The 22,463-nt window shown below is 37.6% G+C and overlaps 1 protein-coding gene across 8 annotated transcripts in view; it reads left to right on the top strand.

Moving 5' to 3' along the window:
- The window catches only part of LOC100740873 (fat-like cadherin-related tumor suppressor homolog), a 340,184-nt gene that overhangs the window by 256,769 nt on the left and 60,952 nt on the right, over positions 1–22,463 (top strand). For all 8 annotated transcript variants that reach the window (XM_012388221.3, XM_024369173.2, XM_024369172.2 and 5 more), the window contains exons 2-3: positions 15,659–15,765; positions 17,256–17,460. In XM_012388221.3, the coding sequence (XP_012243644.2) occupies positions 15,659–15,765; positions 17,256–17,460 (312 nt within the window). The remainder of the gene's footprint in view (positions 1–15,658; positions 15,766–17,255; positions 17,461–22,463) is intronic.

Here is a 22,463-nt window from a genome sequence, read left to right as displayed (position 1 = left end):
TCTCTCTGTTCCTGTACTCTTACGTAAGTACATTGGCCTGGCCTGGGTGTTATTGACACCCTTATTTCTTCCTTTCCTCTCTCGAGGACCCTCGTGAGTATCGCGGCACCTCAATTACCTGAACGCCTATTATACGGAAGGATTGATCAACCGAACGCCTTTATTCTCCAAACGCGTTTCCCCCGAGTGAAACTCTATTAATCCTATTTCGTTCGCGCGAACCAGCAACGCTCTCCATCCAGTTCTTCCATTTATCTTCGATTCGATCAATGGAGCGCAGATATAACGTATGGATAGCTATCGATTTATCGGGTATTATCGACAAGACCAAGGCGATAAGAAGCTTTTAATACGATCCTTTTATTGTAACGTTTACATTGGCCGAGTTTAAGATGGCAGAATATTAACGCGTGTGTCATAGGCGTTTACGAAGGGAACGAGGTGGTAGTAAGTGCTTGTAATAACGCTGCGTGCGCTACAAATCTTGCAATCTTGTAATTTTCTTAATTCTGTGCGTACGAGTTTCTCAATGTTCGTTCATGACGTTGCCGGTACCTGGTTAACGCGAAGAAAGATTTGTAAAAATGGAGAAAGACTCGGGAGAGGATTAGAAAGTCAGGAAGTTTGTAGATGCTTGTTTATTATGATTTCTTCAGATTTTTCTAAATATTCCTTAATTTTGTCAATGAATTTATACAAGAATATTCATCACAGATATATAAACTCTTGATCGATGTATCAACCAAACGAGCACGAAGATCTTCGTATCTGTGCTCAATTGTAAAATTCAGCATCTGCGCATCATGGACCGACAAAGTCAGATATACAGTACCAAGAATACCAATTGAAAAACTAAGCTTCAGAGGAAAAATCGGATGGTCTTGTTTCGAAGAAAGTGATAGAACAAAAAAGACAATAGAATATTCGGTTTTGATGGAAAATTAACCGTCTCGTAAAAGACTGGTGGGACGGAGACGAAGAGAAATACGGAAAATCGAAAGGGTATTGGCTTCTGAACGACGAAGGAACAAAGAAGATGAGAAATACACGACGAAGGCGGATCTCGTGGCACCCTATAGACGACGATAATTCACGGTAACCGACTTTGTCGTCGACAGAAAAGCTTTCTCGTATTAAAAGGAAATAACGACCTCCTTGGGAATGATTCTGATAGTTATTTTCATAGCATGGCGTTCGTTTTCCTTTCGTTACTCTGGAAACTCTTCGAACGTGATCGGAAATATCTCTTGCCAAGACTCTCTCTGCTCCTCGTCGATCGCTACTCGTTACACGGTTTCCATTAAATTAAATATATTTTTCCTCGTTTTACGACCGATTTAAGTATCGCCTTAGCAACATATAACACGATTGATAACCCGAAGATCAACTACAATGAATTTTGTTTTGTTTGATAAAAGGAAAAGAGCTACAGCGTTACATATAGTGTTTTTCAATGAATATGCGAGCACAACTACAGGGATGAATTCAAATGTAAAGTAGGTGTTTATGAATCTAGAATAAGAAAGAGGAGTTTGTATAAATTGGTAGACTTTTGTTTTTATCAGTTTCAACTGGTGCTTTTCTATTTGGAACAACACTAATTCTTTAGAATCCACATTTCCAGTTTCGAATCGTTCGATCCGCCTGGTCTGAATTCGATCACTCTTAATTCGCGTTGTTGCACTCGAATCGCCTTCCAAACTGATCAGTTTGTTTAGAACATCCACCGTTCGCGTAATCCCACTTCGATCAACTTCAGCTTGTCTCTGAACCTAGCTCCGATTTATGTTGTTCTATGGTCGAAATCTTTGAACAGAATTGTATTCTAAAGATTCTAATAATTCTAATAATTTTAAAACGTAGAATTTAATGGTTTCTTTTTTACTTTTTACTATGGAAAAATGACATTATCTTATAAACGGTCGAACGAACAACCAGGAGACTGTCGATGATTTATATTTCAGTAGTTCAAGCGTTCATTCGATCTAATTAAAGGGCGAACGAGGAAACGAAGGATTTTTATGAGAATCGTGGCTCTCTCCTCGCTCGGTTTGCAACGGCCTCGGCACGAAGTAATTTAGGTTTAACGAAGAAAGGTCGAATGTACTTCCAATGAGATAGCAGACCTTATTTCGCCAGCTGTTAATTTTACTTCCGTTAATTCGTTCATAGTCATCCCGTTTACGTAGCCATGCCGTTCCCGCTGTAAAACCGTGATGCTACTAGAAATGGTATAATTATTCAGATAATAATGGAAATTGCCTAATAAATTGTTTTCACCGGCAGGATCTCCCTCGTAATTCAATCAGACAAGCAATATATTCTCACATTCAAGGATCCATATTTTCACATTTTTAAGTTATACTTTTATTTGGAGATTTTCTATGATACCGTCATCGCGTCGTTATATTTCTATATGCTAATTTCAAATACAGAACTTTCCATTATTCACATTAAAACTCGCCTTTCGCAAAAAAAAAGAAAGAAAAAATAATAAGAAAACGAAGAAAAGGAATTTACTTTGTTATTCCAACTTTTTATCTCTTATACATACCAACGAAGTACAAAGTCTTCCAGTAACTCGAGCAAAACTTACATTGCCGTTTAAAAACCGAGACACAAAAGATCCTGCGGAATCAAACGAACTCGACGCGCTCTTCGATGAAACTTCGATGACGTTCGAGGGCATCGTGGCTGTTGAGTTATTTGCGTTCGCGCGACTGTAATGGCCCACGACGTAAAACCGGGAATATAATGAGTTTACGTACACCGATGAAAATAATGGTCACGACGGGTACGTGTACGGGCTCGTTAAATGAAAACTTTCGCGAGTCGTTCCTCGTGAACTGCTGTGCATAACAGTAGACAAAGGAGATCGTGTCACAATGATGAACTCGTGATTTTTTCTTCTTGCCTCTGCTTTTCCTTTTTCTTTTTTCTCCTTTTACGTTTGCTTCAGAGAAGTTCCCGTCTATTTCGTCTATAATTCCAATATAAAAGGAAGGAAATTGCTGACGCGGGAATTTCACGATTCGTGAGATATTCGAACGACCGATGATCGCTGAAAGAGTCCTACTATTCGAGAAATTCCGAAAGAGAAGCCGGCATTGATTATATTCTCAAGAATGCGCGTACTCGACGGGGTCGTTAAACCCGATTTACATGGCGCGACGGAAGAAAGGTGTACGAGACGGAAACGCGTGCAATTCCATCGTGTTTTCCATCCTGATTTATTCGACCGAATACGAACGCTCGACTAATTACTCGTGAAAACAGCAATATCGTCGTGAAACGCTTTGGCGAGGCCTGACATAAACAGTTTTAACAACGTTGATTATATGGCATTCATGAAAATTGTAAACGAAGAGGTTGTTTAGGAATTTCCAAGCTTTTATTCAAATACTCGACGAAATAAATGAAAGGTGTCTGATTGATATAGGTATTTCTAATTAACTACACATCTTGAAATGAGTATGTAGAAATATTTTAGTTTTACAACCTAGGATATCTTGTTTCCATATTTTGCTTGTTTAATGACTGAGCGTTTTATCTAGTCGATTTAAGTTTCAAATTTAGATTATGGATTTGAACTTGTACAGATTGAATAAATTGATCGAATTAACTTCTCTTGATACAATGTTTACATTAAATTTATCATTATAAATATTCAGTTTATATTTTAGTTAATATTTATGGAGAAAAAAGCCAAATTCTATAATTTCCAAGAATTATCATATACAATTTGATATTACTATGCCTATTAATTATAAAAAGTAACAACGAATCGACTTCTATAGATGTACTAAAAAACGAAACACAAGACTCGCGAATAAATTTGGTTCGAAACCTCGTACAAACGAACTAATTAGAAGAATTAATTTCGACGTTATTAATTGCCATAGACCGGAAACATTATCGGGATTCGATAAAAGTCGTTTAAAGTAAAATACTAACGTTGCCGTTGACCGAAATAAAAAAGTTCTCCGCTAAAAAAAATTTTTTACTCGAAATATTACAGCGAGCGATACCGAAGTTTCGTAAAAGTTTGTCGAGTAAAAACTACGACTATGCCGTAGTTTCACAGAGTGTAAAATAAGTTTTCGTCCATGAAAAAAGACTGTGCTGAAAACGCAGCGATCACTTTATTTGACGCTAATTGGCCACCGTCGAATCTTCTGTGCGAACAATTTGCACGCGAATTCGATTAACGTTGTTCTCTTCGGAACGATGAACGAGAAATATTTGGAAACGTGGAAACGCTCGCAATACATGACGATCGACGACGTCATTGGAATGGTAATATTCTGACAATTGGTTTACGCTATGTGAGAAAAAGAACAGGAAGATAAACGAGATATTTGCGTACGAAATGTCAATTGTCGATTACCTTCGGCTTCTTTTTCATCATCCAATGGAAACAAATTTGGATCGATTTTAATTTAATTGCTGATACATTGGGCGAGCAACATGTACATTTTAAGTCAAAACAGAAACGGCGAAATTGTGCAATATTATCGAACAAACAATTTGAAACAAGACCATTACGCCACAGAGAGACACAGCAAATACTTCCTCATGATTTAAAAAATGATAGTTTGTGAATAAATCGTAGCATCTATCTGGCAAAAAGGAAGAGCGAAGAAAAAAATGTTAAACAAATCCGTAGTATTTTCTTTCATGCCTGCAATGTTAAAAAACAAAATTACAATAATATAAAATAATAAAAAATAAATGCACATGAAATGTTACGTTATCGCTTGGTCCATAATGCTTTCGAAAAATATTGAGCATCTGATTATCTGTCCACGAACCATAATGGAGATTTCTATAAAAAAAATGACAAATACCATCACTGTTCTAAGTTTGAATTAAATCGATGACCTGTGATGAACGTCTTACACTTTTCTTGTTAGTCGCAACAGAATACTGACGCATCGTGTTTCCAATGACTCATGAATGGTAATAGCGCGATCGTAAAGTCTTTGTCGGGTCGACGTTTTAGTCGTTAAAAGCTTTTCGTGAAAACGCGTTTTCGATTGAACCCCAGAACAATTTGCCTGTGGTGATTTGGATCCGGAACGCATGGAAGAATTTGCACGAGCCGACGCGACACCGCGTCTCGTCTGTTTCGTTGCACCGCTGATGCTTTTATCTCGAAACGATTTGCCATCCTCGTGTTCTTTTCCCTCCATTTCACGCTGTCGAATTTCCGCCTGGCATTAAGTCGTAAATAACGCCGCGAATGAACGGATCCAGATTCAGAGAAATCGCGTACCGCATTATTTACTTGCGAGCAATTGAGAATCAGCGTTCGGGCTTTCACGCGGTGTGTTGCCACGAGAAGTTAAGAGGAAACGGCCTGCGAATGGTTATAATGACCGTGTATCTGATTTCCCTCTGGTATTTTTGGTTTATGGGGAAGCTACCGTGTTCACGGTTTCGCATGACCGCGCGAATTGAACGTGATTTGGAAAAATTATATAGAAAATTGTACGATTAGACCTACAATTAGTGTTGAACTGTGTTATTCATGGATCATGACTGTAACATTACATTATACCATCTATTCGCCTGATCTCATTTGAAGATGAATAAGATCTATTAGATAGTCGGAAAAGTTTCTTTCGTTTTATATTATTTTATCGAATTACGTATGATCCATTTTGTTCTATCAAAGTAAAGATCACAACGTTCGACAGATTAGGTTTCATGTTTCTGTAAAGATGCATCGTTGTAAAAGACGTGTCTGTAAAAGAAAGATACTTTTCGGACAACCTAATATTTATATCTTTTTGTATACTTATCAGTATATTACTCAATTTGTCTCAATATTTCTTGGGTATATCTTTAATAGCATAGTTTTCCCATAATACTTCCATTTCTCTAACATGTCTATCTAATTGCTACTACAACTTTATCTCTATGTGTGGCCATATTTGTCTGCTATATTAGCAAATATTCCCTTAGAGTTTCCACAATAGCCTGTAGTCTTTCGCAAATTAACATTATTGTTCGAAGTAAAAAGCACTTTCACGGAGTCGACCGCGACTTTCTTCATGGACTATAATCGTAAAATCCTTCCAGAAATATAGGAAGCATAGAAGGGTACTTTTGTAACGTTCCATCGTCCATCTTGGACGTAAATTCCGCGGCTAGGGTGTAACGAGTTCGCGCGAGAACGGAAATTACGCACGTACGTTATTACGTTCCGCGTGTAACGTATTCCAAACATGCACAGAATGCTCGATAACGTTCTCCTTATTGAGTACGAGGCCGCCTCCGTAGAAATACCTCAACGACAATAGAGCAAATGTTATTAGACTGTTTTATATCATTCTTCTCCTCTCTGGCCTATATTATTTTATTTTAATCTTGTTATTGCCTTCGAACTTTCCTCGATACAATTACATTCTCAATTCTATTGTGTCGTTACAAAGAAACGCGTGAAAGAGGAGGAAAAGAGAAGAGAGCTGTGTTTTGTCTGCCTTTTAATATACTTACTCACCAGTGCACTGCAGATATTTTTTCTGTTTTTGGACAGGCGAACAAGTGGAACTTAGAGATTTGTTTCGTCTATCAAATATTATAACGAGTACGCTACTTTGGATGTTCTATTGTATCTTTGAATATTATGTGTAGTCTGTACATTTTTACATCTTGAAATTTCTAAATGCATTCTGGTCATCATTTTATAGTACACCTTAGACACAAAGACAGCGAAGTCAGGTGTGACGTTTTCTTATGGAACTTAATGATTAAATCCATTTTTCTGGTTGTTTATGCAAAGAAATTAAACGATTTTCGTCAGCAGATGAACGAAAAATTGTGTATTAGAAATTAATAAAAGGTTTAAATATATCTATCCCGCTTTGCGCCGTATCTTCACTCGCCAAGGAGAAACTTTCTTACGTTTAATTTTCCTCATTGTAGTTTAATCAACGCGGCCACCGCGCGGGAAACCAATCGCCTTATCGTGCGTAAGAGGCTTTCGCCGACCCTCGGTTCCGGCGCGCAAATGGGCTTGCATTCGGGAAATCGCTTCTTAGAAACGGTCGAAAGGTGTTTCCAGGCTATTAAGCAGAGCTTTAGAACGAACATCTCCGCGTAGTATGCTGCCTTTTTCTTTCCATATCCTCATGAAAAAAAGAGGATCAAAAGGGGTGGAAAAACATTATCGTATCCCCGTGGCCATATGACATGGATATATTATGTGAGAAAGGGAGAACGTGGATATATTGCCTGTCGAATAAACGTTAAACAAGTGACAGGGATAAGTTGAATACACATTTCCTTTCTTTGCGTGGCAATATTAGAGGCAGAAGTCCTTGCGAGCTGATGCAAGTAATAACCGAACCGTATAGAAATGACTTTCGGGGTAAATGGAATGGCTGGAGAAAATTTTGTTTATGGTGATTGGCAATCGAAGTGTATTTTGAACGTGGAAATATTTGTAGAAGAACTTCGCAAATTTGATTGGAATTTACATTGGAAGAAATTGACGTTCATTGTCGGCTTCTATTACACTATTATAATACGGTCGCAGAGGATGTTACTCCTTATTTCGCTGGGATGTTAAGTATGTATTTTCATGTGACGTAGGAAACCAGTAACTACTTGCTGAAATCACCTTTAAACTCGAGTTTTGTTCACAAAGTTACATTTAAAGTAACAATGAACAATGTAGGGTAAAAGGGTATCGTTTAAAATTTCATACAACGCTTAATATTCTAGATCTCTATACCAAATCTTACACATTAATCAGAAACAAGGATTGACACAGCGAAAGCACGGGAAGGATAATTTCATCCAGCAAAATCTCACATATAGAACCAATATTCCAAATATATTTCTCGAAGGAATAAATCTTATCTCTCCGAGTAAGATATATTTACTTTCTTTCTCCCCCCTCTCTCTCTCTCTATTCATTAGTCTCAATTAATTCCCGTATTATAAAACATCTCAAGAGTCGCAGCAACTTTTTATCAGATAATTAAACTCTCTCATTTCTGAACAGAAACTTCTCGATGACAATGGCGGATCAATATTTATCCTGGAAGTTTTCGTGCCAGTTTCAACGAATATAGCTGTCGACTACTAAACGTAAAGATCGATCACCGGAGAAGCTTCTTAGTTTCTCGACGTCCGTGGAGGAGTGTCGCGATCAAGACGTATACATTCGCGGGCTATTGGCGAAGCGTCTAAAGTGTCGCCGTTTCGAATCTGGGTTAACGATCGGCCATAGTTCCCCCGCGGTGGATCGAGAGTCGAGAGAAATGTCAGATAGAAAACGAGGTGGATGGAGACAGATGGAATTCGATAAAAGAATGAAAGAAGGACAAGAAGCTGGTTCACGGGGGTTGGAGGTCGCGAGGATAGTTCGGGGATGGCAGGTCCGACTATAAAATTGCGCGTTTTCCGTTCGAAGGCTCATCGATCGGTTCGCTGCACGTTTCCGGCGAGCAGAGGCATCGTTACTCGGACAAAAGCTCAAAGCCCCCGCGAAAACGAATTCTGTAACTCTTCCGGATGCTGAAGCTCTTACGGATCCCGGACGCCAAATGGTATCAGCCGTTTATGAAATGGGATAGGTCGGCCCTGGCTGAAATTACCGAGAAGAGATTTTTACGATTCCTCTAAACATCGTTCTCTCTTCCCCTTTTCCTCGGGCTCTCCTCCCTTTCAAGATTTCGAAGATTCTTAACGCCTTCCAAGTTGTTACCCTCCTTCTCGCTCTTTACGAAATTGGCACACGATCTGGAAGATACGGAGGATGAAAGGAACTGATAATAGAAAGTAGGAATTACGTCGCGCTTTTATGAACATAATTTTGACTCTCACGCTAGAAAATTATTTAGGGTACACGAATGTTTGTGATGTAATTTCTCTGTTACATTTTTCTTATTATTTTCTTTTTTTTTTTTTGCTTATCACTGACTCTGGAATGCTACAATGTCTTTTTCGAATTGCCAAACGTTACGTTGGAAGTTTTTCAAGTTTGACGTGATTCTCACACCTTTTATATAAAATTCGTATGTTAAAACAAGCTTGGCTATATGTGATAAATTGAATGATAAAAGGAAAATAAAGTGCGTTCGATTTAGTTTAATTAGAATTTTTTCATGCTGATATTCGATTCGTGATAGTTGTTCGAGTTCCTAAGAGATTTTATTTCGCCAGTTTCGTGAAGTTGTAAAAGTTTATGGTTAGTTGCAAGTATATACGTTACCAATTGAATATCGGACGAGAACGTTAGCCGTGTTTTCCGCATCTTACGGAACTAACTCTCCTCATTCCCGGAGCAATACTTGCATCCGTAGCTTGTAGTTAGATATTTTTCTTTAACGTTACTGCTTTAAGTAAATGCGCTCAGTGTTCGATTCGATTTCGACGTTGTTCTAGCTATTCCTTCTTGAAGCAATGACTAGAAATGCAGTCTTTCAAACTTCTTTTGTTTTGTTGTTGGAAAAACTTAGAAACGAAGAGATATCGTATTTCTTTATTTAATGCTTCATAAATTAATGTATATTCTGTAGAGACAATGAAACACGATAGCACGCAGTCGTGCATTTTCAGTTAATTTTCTTAAAAATCTACTTGTTATACTTGATGAGATTTCTTTGTCAGCGTTACCCCTATTATCCCTGGTACCTTAATGAGCTTTCCTCGCTTTATTTTCATTATGACGATAAGAAAGGTTGATCGATGTTTGCAGAAGAAAAGGTCATTAAATATTCTGAAACAATTATTAATTTCCATCACTATAATCGTGACAGTCGTGTATCGTTACAGAGTTAAAGAAATTTTGTTATATACGTATTTCACATAATTGACACGATACACGTGGGTACGTAAAAAGCTTGTATGGTAAATACTTTCTAATACTTTCAACTACTTTCGTCAGCGACTGTAATTACACTTCATCATATATACAGCTAAAATCTATTAATTTCAGAAATCACTCAAGAAACTCTTCTCGGTACCACTCTTCGAAATCCTTTCCACATCGACTTTCGCAACAAACAGCGATTGCAAATGCCTCAAACAACCTACCAATCATCCGAAATATTATAGTTCGTAGCAGCTCGTTTTTATTTGGTTCAATCAACCATAAGATCACTAAAGAAGTTATCGATGTACAGCGTGGTTGGCGAACTTATTAAATATTTGCCACGCTTCACGGTCTTCTACTCGACCCTCGAGTTTCCGCAAGGATTATGCTTTCGATGGCCGATTCTGTAACAAACACGCGTGCCTTTGATCGCGAGTCGATGACGAAACGTTGGAACAGCGCCACGTCGCGAATGCTTTAACACACGCTCGTCGAATTCCCTCACCGGCTCGTTAGAAACGCGTCGCGGCACCAAATTGGTCGAAACGAATCCTGATATTCTTCTTAACGTAATAACTGTGCGTTCGTCAAGGTGTCGGCTGTAGGGTAAATCGAACCGTCAGCTTGATCTCTGGAACTTAAGTGCTTCCTATTACTTATCGCAACAAGTCGCTTTACGACCGATGAATTTAATGACCAACAGGTCGTCAAACTTCACGTGTCTCGCCACGATGATATTAGTACGGGTGGTATAGCTGGTGGAAATTCTTTCTCTTTCTGTTTGTCGTAGGTAGAATACCTTTGTTAGTTTTGAGATTAGCACGAGGTGGTTAAGGGAATGCTTCGTCGTAAATTTTCATTCGAAATTCATCGATGAGACTTTCCTGAATGATATTGTGGTTAAGAAAATTGTATTGATAAAGTGTAATTGGGAAAAGAAATTGTTGGAATGTGTACATCATTGCACAATAATTCATCAACTTACGTTTAATGTCAGTGAATTGACAAGTTAGAGGCTTGCAAATATATAATGGTACCTCCAATAGTTAAATTATATTTATTGAAATAGAAGAGAAGATATAGGTTTGATATTCAAAAGTGTCAAAGTTTATTATTATTGAATATGAATTTATTGCAGGTTTGGAGAAAAATTTGGTTTATAGTTAGTTCTTGTTGATTTACTTAAGTTATTGAAAAGTGATGCTGCTTCCTTATTGCGTAGCCACTTCAATCTATAAATTATAGATCACAGACTTCTCTTTTATAATGTTACTTTAAATAAGATTGTTACATGATGTGTAATTTGGAAAAATTACTTCCAAAATTGTATCTGTTTTATTATCAAACCTGTTATCATTACAGAAGAAAATATATTAATATCGATAATTTGTAATTTGTGAAACGTAACTTTGAAACATAAATAGATTCGATGGCAGAATCGTGTTATGGAAATCGTGGAATTGAATTTCTGAATCTCCGAATAGCGTTATTTGACATAATACTCGGAATAATATATCACTGACTGGCATCGATGTATTAATTGCGAACGATTTCGATCGCTATTAAACTTTCTAAATGGACGATGATTTGAAACGTTTGAGAACTCGAAGAGGTTAATTCGTGTGATCGAAGTGATTTATTGTTTATTGCTGGCAAATCGAATTGCTGGACAAGATTCAGGCTCTTTCATATCTGTCATTGCCGGGTGAATGCTCCGACCGATTAAACTGTTCGAATTGCCTACAAATCCTTTTTCTGTAGGTTTGTTATTGACAGCAGTTATCTATCGATATACTTAATAAATTCGCAGTTCAACATAAAACAAAGTGTATCATTGAAAAATTTTAACAAATTCAAAAAAAGGGGGAAAATGACGCGAAACATGTAGTAAATAAAAAATGGCTTTTTCCATGCTTCACTATTCAAAAATATAACATTGACACTTATCTAAATTCCTAAAATTCTTTACGATTGTATGACGCTCATAAAATGTAAGAAGTGTGAAAAATGTGATGGAAAAAATATCAACCAAATAATACATAAAATGTATTCCCTCAGAATTTTTGAAATTTCTTAAATTTACTTACCAGTCCTTCTATTTCTGTTTGCATCCGAGTATGCTTCACGGAAATTGAAGAGGGAGATAAAACCATCGGGAAACAAGAATTCCAAGATTCCAAAAGATCGTACATTCGATAGCAACCCAAAATCAAAACCGTCGTTTCTTCTGTTCCCAAATCGATAAATTCCATCTTCCCTCTACCTAGTAACGAGCACGATTCGCAATAATATTACGGAGGGACGTCTCTTCTGATCTGGAATTTCGCTGGATTCCCTCTACCATTACGTAATAAAGTGAGCAGCAAGTTATTCGAAATCCTACCCGTCGTCGATTATAATTATTAGAATCATCGATGTTCCCGAGGAACAGAGAGTGCAGAAAGGGGCGAGCCGGCAACTTGGAAATTGCATGCTCCAGATGAACTTTGTGCGACGAGAAACTCGATCTAACATTGATTATTCGAAAGTTGCTAATTCGTAGTGGTTGAAATGCTTCGATTTATTCGGTGGAAGCAGCGAATACCGCGGAATGCTGGGAAACAGTAGAACGAAGTTGACATTGCAATTACATAGACGTCGATAGGGTTGCAAAATTAATTTAGCGACGAGCTAAAACGCGTCCTCTTTCTCTCTCTCTCTCTCTCTCATTTTCTACCGCTCGCCGATGATTCTGTACGGTAAAGCACCAGGTAAACTCGTTTTCGCGAGAATGACTTAATTTTAATCCTAGATTGACCACTTTGATCGAACATAATTCCTGCACTCTCGTTTTTTCTCTATTGCCACGAGATTTTGTAGGATTAGAATACTATCTAAAAGTTTTATTATACATTTTATTCTCTAAATGTTCTGTTCTTGTAGTGATATATTATCTTCGTTAACTCTTTTGACGTTTTTGGAAGAATACTTCCTAAGGTAACTTTTAAAAAGAATACTGGATTGTTATAATTTTTATAGCATCGCTGAGCTCTATTGAGGCTATATATCCCATTAAAAATATTTGTTTTCGAATTTTGAGTATATCGTAGTATTGTATTTTATGTTAATATCGTAGGTTATCGAATTCTTTAAAGATAATTAAACGTAACTTCCTCAGACAGTGCGAAGAAAAGAAACTAGAGAATCCAGGCTTTAGAAGTTAGAAACCGGAAAAAGTGTATAACACGGAAGACATTCTCACTTTGAATCATTTATTTAGGAACGATTCCGCATAGACTACTTGAGTCACAAAGGAATTGTAAATAATTTGGCGCTAATTAAGAGAACAAAAATTATCATTTTTTTATTTTTAACTGACGGCATAAGCAATTAAAAATAACTAAAATTACAATTAATTATTATAAGATAAAATGAGTATTTCTTTGTCCGAAAATTACTTCGTTCAACCAGTCGTGTTCTCCAATTATATCCTCGAACGTAAGTTCAAACGAATTCATTCCGTGTTACAAAGAAAATCTTTCTGCCTTTAACTTTTTCCATTAGCCACCACCTTCGCATCTCTCTTCTCGTTTCATCCTTCTCTAGCTTTTCGCTCTATCCCTGTCTAAAAAGTTCCGTGGAGCGTGTCTTTTGACACGGAAGAAAGATAGTTTCTTGTCGCGAGAGAAAGCGACCGCCGCCCTGTTACAATCCGGAAAGAAATTAAGTCCGTAATGTTGTTTAGACGAAAAACTGGGACATGAAAAGCGAGCATCGCATTCGACTTCGTAGGATATAGTCGTATCTGCTTCTCTTTCTGTCTCGTTCGCTCCACCACTGTACGATGGCATAAACTGCTTATACAAGTTGCGTTCACGGTAGCGAATTTAATTTATTCTCCCCTTCCACCGATCACTGTTAAACGTGCAGCACGTGTCTGCGTACCCGAACCCCTTCTATGCTTGAGCGAGCCACGAAAACACGTGTAACGCGTGCTCTGTGGCTACGAAACAATTGCGGAGAGTGTAGAGTCAATGAGACGTTCCTTTCCGATTAATCAAAGTTTCCTTGGACTTTTGAATTACTGTGAATATCAGAGATTAGAGTATCGAATTTTTGAAAACTTCTCGATATAACCACTGTACAGTGCGCCGCAAGCAAACATTTGCACGTCGTTCTCTTAATTTTGGAGATCTATGTTTGAGCCGTTTAGAGGCCACGTTGATCAAACGTGTAAATTTAAAAGCAGAGAATGATGATGAGAGATGATGTTACGAAGACCATTTTTCATTATATGTATTTTCTATATTAACCTTGGAATTTGTTATTAGTTATATCATTTTGTTGAAATAAACGAACTCATGGGCGTAAGTTATTTGTTTTTGAAGAATTGAAGATTAAAACGTGTATTTATCTAATACGATTGAGAAATTAATAGAAAGTTGAGCTAATGAGCTTAGCTTCTGAGAAAATCATTCTTGATTTATATCGGGTGGATTGGAAGTTCTAAAAAAATAGTATGGTATAATATACTCAATATATTAATGCAAACCAGCATTCCAACAGTCCTGGAAATACCAGTCATTGAACGCAAGGAATCCAATAACTTGCGTTGACCGAGTAAATTTTTCTATCTGAATACCGGATTATGTACATATATCGAAGAATAAATTAACCATTGATATCTCAGGCGCCGCGCTATCCTCCAATTACATGTGTAGCCATCTTTTTTCTTCGGTCGAGGAAATCATGAAATCGTGAGCGCGGATCACGATTCCACGGCCGTGAATTTTACGGGAACGAGGCCATAAATAACCGAGGACACCGACGTGTATCTGGCTCCCGCTGGGCTGAATTTCGCCTCGGCTCCGATAATTAATCGATATCGTGGAATTACGAGCTCGATATTATACCGATACTGTTGGGCACGCATACAATGTACAGTGATCGAGGAACTGGTGGGTCGAGCCACGCGAAAGATCGGGATTAATGAAGATACTGCAGCGAAATCTGAAGATGCAATTACTGACAGAACAAATCGGGGATAATCTTGATTACGATCTACATCTGCTCTCGTACGTAACATCACGGATTGCTAATTAATCGAGGTCTCCATCTCTCTCTCGCTCTCTCTCTTTGCTGCCTCGATATCTGTTAGCCTTTTGCCTGTTCCTGGACCACTGGTCGCCAGGTATCGAGACGTTATCGTTTTAATACCGTAATAAACCAAGCGTATGTTCATTGATGGCATGTACCGCGGTGCAAGAACCGACCGTAAGCACTGGAATGTCGCAAAAACGATCGAAGACACGCGGAACAACGTGCTCGACGTGTTAACAACAGGAATGCAGTCCAATTTTTGCACTGACGCGCGAGAGCGCGCGCGCGGGTGCACGCTTGGCAAGTCGCCATCTACGTGCACGTCATTTCATATCGGTCCTTGTTGCTAGCTATCTGGCAAGACGGTAATAACGTCTCCTTCCTTATCTTTCCTGCCCTGTCTTCCTCTTCCTCCCTTCTTTCCTTTTCCCACCTTTCTTTTTTCTTTCCTATTTTTCGCGCATAGAACGACCTGTTCCTACTCAGCTCGCATCTTCTCATGGTGATATCGAAGAGGTGAAAATGTTTCGCGATACGGTGGCTATTTTCAGCTATTCCGTTTGCATGATTAGTTACGCGACGAGACGTTTCGATCGAGCATAACTTGATTTTTTCTTAATTATTGGCGATCGAGAAATGTTCTGGAATCGCTGTACGGGAGCAAATATTCCGTTACATTAGATTTGTTTTATTTTCTCCTTTTTTTCCCTTTTCTTTTTCTTTTCAATAAAATGTTTTTTGGCGTTCCAGGTAACATCAAGACGAAGGTTATGCTGGATGTGGAGTCGAAGAGAGGATACTGGCTGACGGTGTACGCGCAGGATCACGGAGTGGTTCCTCTGAGTTCGAGTTTGCAGGTTTGTGCAATGCGGAAGATAAATTACATGTTTAATGTATTATACTGTCCCGAGAAATATCTTCGTGTTTCGAAATTTTTGATTGTTCACACTCAGGCAGTGAAAATGGGAACAGGCAGAGAATACATTGCCACAACAATTAACGTAGATATATTTCCCAAATAATATTGGTTTGTTGAATAAGTCTTAACGAAAAAGAAAGAAGGAGAAATAATTAATCTTTGAAAAATATTTTCTGGGACACCATAATATCAAAAATTCGAGAGAAGTAGTAGAATTTACTTAAATATTTTGTATTTTGAGAATATTATAGCAAACGTACAGTAAAACTTTGGGTATTTATGAATTTTTCGATTTAATATAATTTCTTGTTAATTCCTCGATAAAAAAATCTGTGTTTCGATCAATGATCAAGGAATTATTATAGAATTAATGCTTATAACGTCGTTTACGCTAAACTATAAACACTGCCATTACATTTTTGTCATTGTATCGGAAAAATATCACGAACGATTATTTATTTCGTACTTTCTACGTGCATAAGCTCCTAGTAGCGAAACGATGGCTAGTCAAAGAACTAATTTTCTCTATCGACCGCTACAAATTTTTCGTATCACTTATCTCCCACCATAATATTGCAACATACATTGCGCTATTGGAAAAAGGCTTTCTGTTACCGACGTGACGCAAAGAGTTTAATTTACGACACTTTTATAATTGCGTATATAGATAGAAATTTCACTAGTGATTTAACATGACCAGCTAAAATCTCATCGTGGACACTGCAATGCACTATAATCAATACTGTGATTTTTATTATATACGCCGCAACTGATATTGTAGAAAATAATCAAGATAAGGAAATGAGAATTCAGTAATAATACTGTCCAACGTTGTGAAATAAGATTATTAACGAATTGTTTAAAAATACGCTCTCTAATAATATGTATTCACTTTAAACTACGATTTTAGTCTTATACGTAGTATCTATAGAAGATTAATACAGGAAGTGATACATTAATTACTATAATTTAAACTTCAAATATTCCTGCTCTTTTCGCTTCATTTCACATTAAAATCAATTTCCTCGATTACATTCTTCGACGAATAAAATAGAAGTTCACGAATGTACATTTCATAACTTACACATTCAACGGTAATCGATAGAAAGAATAAATTATTCCAGGAATCTTTCAAACGATACCTTTTAGCAATTATTTATTCCAAACGAATTGCGTCAATAATTTTGTACCGATTAAAATTCAAAACTGATCATTTTCGAACAGAATTTATCTTAATCTCTGTTGTTTTGCACGCGTGATACAATATAATTCCCATTTCTCAAAGTTTTGCTATACTCGATGCTGAAAAATCCGCCCACAACTCTAGTTTACAAAAATATGGCAATTTTTTTTCCATTTTTTCGCAAACGCACAGTAGCGAGGACTTATCTACCTCTCGTAAATAATTCACAGCCGATTTTCGTGCAGGTGTACGTGGAGGTGCTGGACAGGAACGACAACACCCCGTTGACCGAAGTTCCAGTCTATTATCCATCGGTTCTGGAGAACTCTCCGGCAGGTGTGAGCGTTCTTCAAATCCAGGCGTTCGATCGCGACGTCTCGCCCCAACAATTCACTTTTTCCATCACCAGCGGCAATCCGGAAGGTTATTTTCTCATCAACTCCACCACCGGTAAGTTCCACATGGTCAGTCAGAAAAGAGCCAATATCTTGTCACAGAATCGAAATAGATTGGCTACAACGGTCCTTGGCTGTAACGAGATCAATTTGCCCTTCTGTGAATGAGGATTTTAATAACGACAATTCGAAAATAAATCAGAGCAAGAAAATAAGTTCGAGCTTTCTGAAATTTCAATCAAGAAATGTGGATTGAAGAAGATGGGAAGATATTAACATCAGAATTATTGGATTGCTCAAAATTCATGATATTTCCGAGTTATTTTATAGGTCTATAACACTGCATTTTCGAAGATCTGAATAATTTTTCGGAAAATATATTTTCTTACTGCGTTATGTGTCTTTTCATGATAGCAATTTCTGTATTTTAATGGTCGATAGTTCTAGTACTAACGTAAAACACTTGCTCGGTTGATACATTCGTATTTGAATTTATCGAGAAAGAAATTTTAATAAATGTTTGACTTGGACGATGGCTCCGATTAAACGTAATGGGTGGTAGTTTCGCCCTCAATCTATTTAATAATGGCGTTCTGTCACATAGATTGACCCCTGTCAGTTCTCGCGATGAATTAAAGAGATAGGAGCTAGTTGAAGCGAATGCATATCGTAACGATGAATTGGCATAAAGACACAAGGCATGGTTTAAACTGCAGCGAACGATAATAAAATTGCACGTTACCTTCGTTTAATTTTTATCATTGAGCTCGAAAGTTTCAATTTGCTTTCACTTCTGAGTATCACAATAGTCTGGTTTTATAGCTCTTTGTGAATAATAAATTTTAATTATAGCCCGTAAGTTATTTATATTTGACGGCTGGCGCGAGATTCTCTCTCTCTCTCTCTCTCTCTCTCTCTCTCTCTTTCTCTCTCGTTACATCATGAAACGATATTTTGATGAACGTACAGTCTATTTCCCAACGCTTTCTGACTATTAATATTTTAATTCCACTTCACATAAAATTTTCGATCGAAAAAAGATCTCGATATTTGAAACATCTTTATCTCTTTATTCGTGTCTTTTTAACAGCTCTGTCTTTTCACTGTCAGGATACATATGTAATTTCGATTGCAAACCTGCCATTACGAGCTCTCCTAATTAAAGAGCTTAAATATCAAAGATGAAGAGTCAGGCAGGAAATTATCGACGCTGCAGGCGCGCGCCAATTTTAACGCTTCGAGCATGAAGCTCTCCATAATATTCCAATAAACAAGATTTATTCGCTGCGATTCGATATTTCCATATCGCTTAACGGTAAATTGACGATTAGAAGAAAGATTCGATTTAATGAAGATAGCAATAACCGGGGCCACTTGTACGAAGCCGACGCTCAAATTAAAAGTCCAATTTCACCCCTCTGGGTTCATTTGAAAGTCTGATTTAATCGGTCGCTGGCCCGCCAAGATTATTCACCGAGGGTCGAATCGAATTTGTATCGCAAATTGTCCCGCATTAAAATTGATTCTCACTCGTCTGGTGTACGCGTGCCTATTTACGCGCAGTATCATCGCCCTTTCATCTTCAGTTCCACTTTTCCACACCCCCTGATCAGTAATATAACCGCGTCCCGCTACTTTCTTCTCCTTTACCTTTCAATAACGAGTTTCTGACTTTTCATCGTTTCGTAATTTCGCGGGCTAACACAACCGTTCCACCAGAAACGATGAATAATGAATGGCGCGGCTTGATCGGGCGAATTTGCATACGTTATCGCGTAAGTCGAAAACAATGACTCCGACGCTTCCGCTTCTATGACGCGAGTCACTTTCCCGGAACATAGAAGACCAGAGAAAAGGGGAAACTGCTAATAAATAATGATTGACGGTTTATTAATGGAGCGAAATTATAGGGAGATAACGAGGTAGGATAATTCTGAACGCGCAGTGTGGATATTAAATCCATTTTAATACTTCGATAATGTAAAAAAATAACGAATATCTCGGAAAATAATTATTTCTTTACGTTTATGATTGTGTCTGCATTTCTGATATCGCATACGAAACATACATACCATTAGTATTTTATAGTAAATAAATGTCGATAGTTGCATTGCTTATGATGATGTTTAAGACAGATATTTATAGCTTTTACAGTTTAGCTTGATAATAACCTTCGAACGAATAAATCTTGGAGATGAAAATCGAGAGATCGTTTCATTCGTTTTCTTCGTCATCCCAATTTTCTGCAAGAAATTCGCAATGGTTAATTACAAAACGGGCAAACGCGGAACGAAAGTCTCTGCAAATCGGAATTACACATCATTCATTCAATCGGTGTACGTTCACCTCGCAGCGGCATCGCCTTTCCTCCAGAAGTTTCGTAAGCGGTCATTTATTCCCAGTCATCTCGAAGATCGATGGGAGGCGGTGCGGAAAATTGCTTACACCGGTAGAAGACGGCTTGTAATTAAAAAGTCGACCGTCCGCTGATTCGTATTCATCAGTCTTCTCGAGCCACGGGAAACTTTCCACGGTTCTTGGATTGTCGGCCCAGAAATTACGAAAAGACACCTCTACCTTTTTCCTTCTCTTTCTTTTTTTGCGTTCGATAAGGGGAGAAAAATGTACGCGTCGAGGACGAACTGGGTGACCGAAGGAAACTGTAGAACGAAACGAAAAACGGGCTAGAAGAGTCGCCATTCGATGCTCGTACGAGTGGAACGCCGGTCAATAAAAAATGAGTCGTATCTCGTCGAGTGTCGTTGGGTTATCGAACAATGATTCCGCGTTGGTCCGCGAGAAATGGTTCTTCATCTTCGATTTCTGTGGTGCATTCACACTGTGATAAGAAGCCTACGGATTTTTCTGTCATTTCGTGTCTCTATGAACTAGAGAAATCGAACCTGTAGATAGAGATTTGTTCCATTTATTTTTTTAATAATATAAATCGAAAGGATAAAAATTTGTCTAAAAAGAATTTCTCTGTTGAGACCAGTACGAATTGCGATTTATGGTAACTTATTGATAACGTCAGCAACGATTCAGAAAATCATGTGATATATAAAAGTGTCATATAATTAACGAGAAAACAGAGTTTCGTGTGAATCATTGAGAAATACAGACAGTACCATAGTCCAGTTGTCCAGAAAATATTTTGAGAATTATTATTATTATACGTATGAGATATAGCCTTTTTTAAATTTAATAAGCAAAATTCTACCTGCAATCCACGAATCGTACATAGCAAATAATTTAAACACTTTGAACATTCTATACATTTTCGTACCTAGATGTCCCATAAATTACATAAACATTCGCAATCTCTAGCGTTGCTACCGATCGTTTCGTATATTCATATTTTCTAGTTTATTTCTTTCCTTTCGATAGAATTTGATATAGGTATCGTTGCCACGTTGAAAAGTCACTGATCCCACTTTTGTTTCATGGAATGAACGATGTTTCGATTGGCCGAATGGCTTGAAAATAAATCGTACTCCATGATTCACAAAGTATCTCGCACGTTCGCTGTATCGCGCGTTTCGATGCACGTACCGACGATTCCAAGAGGTTGTTCGCTGGCCCGGATTGAAGTAGATGAAGAGAGTCGGCTTTTTGCTAGGTGAATACCTCGATGCGTGAAGTGGATCTCGGATTGGGGTGAGGTTATGATCCTTATTTATGTGAAATCATGATGAGATTGAAACGATGAAGATGTTGAGAACCGTGTGCCTGCTGGAGATCGAATTTTAAAGTAAATCTTTTGAATTTATACTTTCGCTTCTTTACTCTTTATATTCACCAGACTAGTCACAGCTGACCTACATTTTTTAATGAAATTTGTGAGAGATTAGAAATTCGACTTTTTGATCCTTTAACCTGGGAATATACAGAATCCTGGTTTTCTTATTTCTTCGTCGTGTCAAACATTAAATAATATTTTATACTAACTTCATAATTCACTATTTTTTTTTTCTTTTTGTATTTTTTTAATGATTAGTATTCTCACAATTTAATTTTTTTTTTAAAGAGTGGTTATATAATCAGTCGGTCCACCTATAATATTCAAAAGCTGAAATAATTAAAATGCTTGATTCAAAATTCCATGCATAGCGAACTGGTATTAAATAATACAAAGAAACTAAAGATTTCCAGTAATTACAAAAATAATTTATTCCGATAAAATGTATTTTTATAATTTTTTCTTAGCTCGCCAAAAAACATAATACAATGTAATCACAGCCACAATACATTAATATTTCCAAATGATTTTTCTCGTATCAAAATTTCCTCTATAACAAAAAGGGTTTTAAAGAATCTGTGCCATTTACACTGGTTTTCTGCTGATTCTCGCAATTACTGTCACGAGCCAAAAGATTAGTGTAATACGACCTCGGCATATTCCTTTCATCAACAATGCACGAAACCATTTGCACAGCGTGTGTATACGCGACTTAACCTAATACAGTGATTAAGTGAAACGCGAACGCATTCGGTTGCTTCTTTTTCTCTAAGCTGTTTATCCGGTGGATCGTCTGTGACAAAGCGTAATAATCTCGGATAAATATGTAGGAGACTACAGGGTTGCGTAAAACGTTGCGTGGTTTAACGCGGTCGTCGAGTCCGTTAAGCCGATTTCGCGATCTCCAGCGGGAATTCGATGCGTCGAGCACGCTAGATCAAATGGTAGCTGGAAGTTAAGCGCTTTTAGGCTTCCGCGGTTCAACCAGGATATATCCGCGGGATCGTCGGAAATGAATTTCGATCTCACAGAGCTGACGGTTCTACGGCTGCTGAGCGACAAATTGATGGAGCTCCGTGATGCTTGAATCTTGATGGAATAAGGAATAGGAAGATATAGGAAGTTCTTGGAATTGCTTCGAAATTTTGGCGTTCTTTAAAGTTACGTTTTATTATCCGTCAATTGTGCGAATAATCTTTCCACACGTTCTATCAATTTATTTCAACGAACACGTTGACTGTCAAGATCGTTGATAGCCCGTGCGATTAAGTTTTTTAAAGTAATCAAAATAAGATAAATTTTGTGAAGTAAAAATTTTT

This window comes from Bombus impatiens, unplaced genomic scaffold (assembly GCF_000188095.3).
Source record: "Bombus impatiens unplaced genomic scaffold, BIMP_2.2 scf_0543, whole genome shotgun sequence".
NCBI lineage: Eukaryota > Metazoa > Arthropoda > Insecta > Hymenoptera > Apidae > Bombus > Bombus impatiens.
Note: the sequence above shows the minus strand (reverse complement) of the source record. Positions and strands in the feature narration are given on the sequence as shown.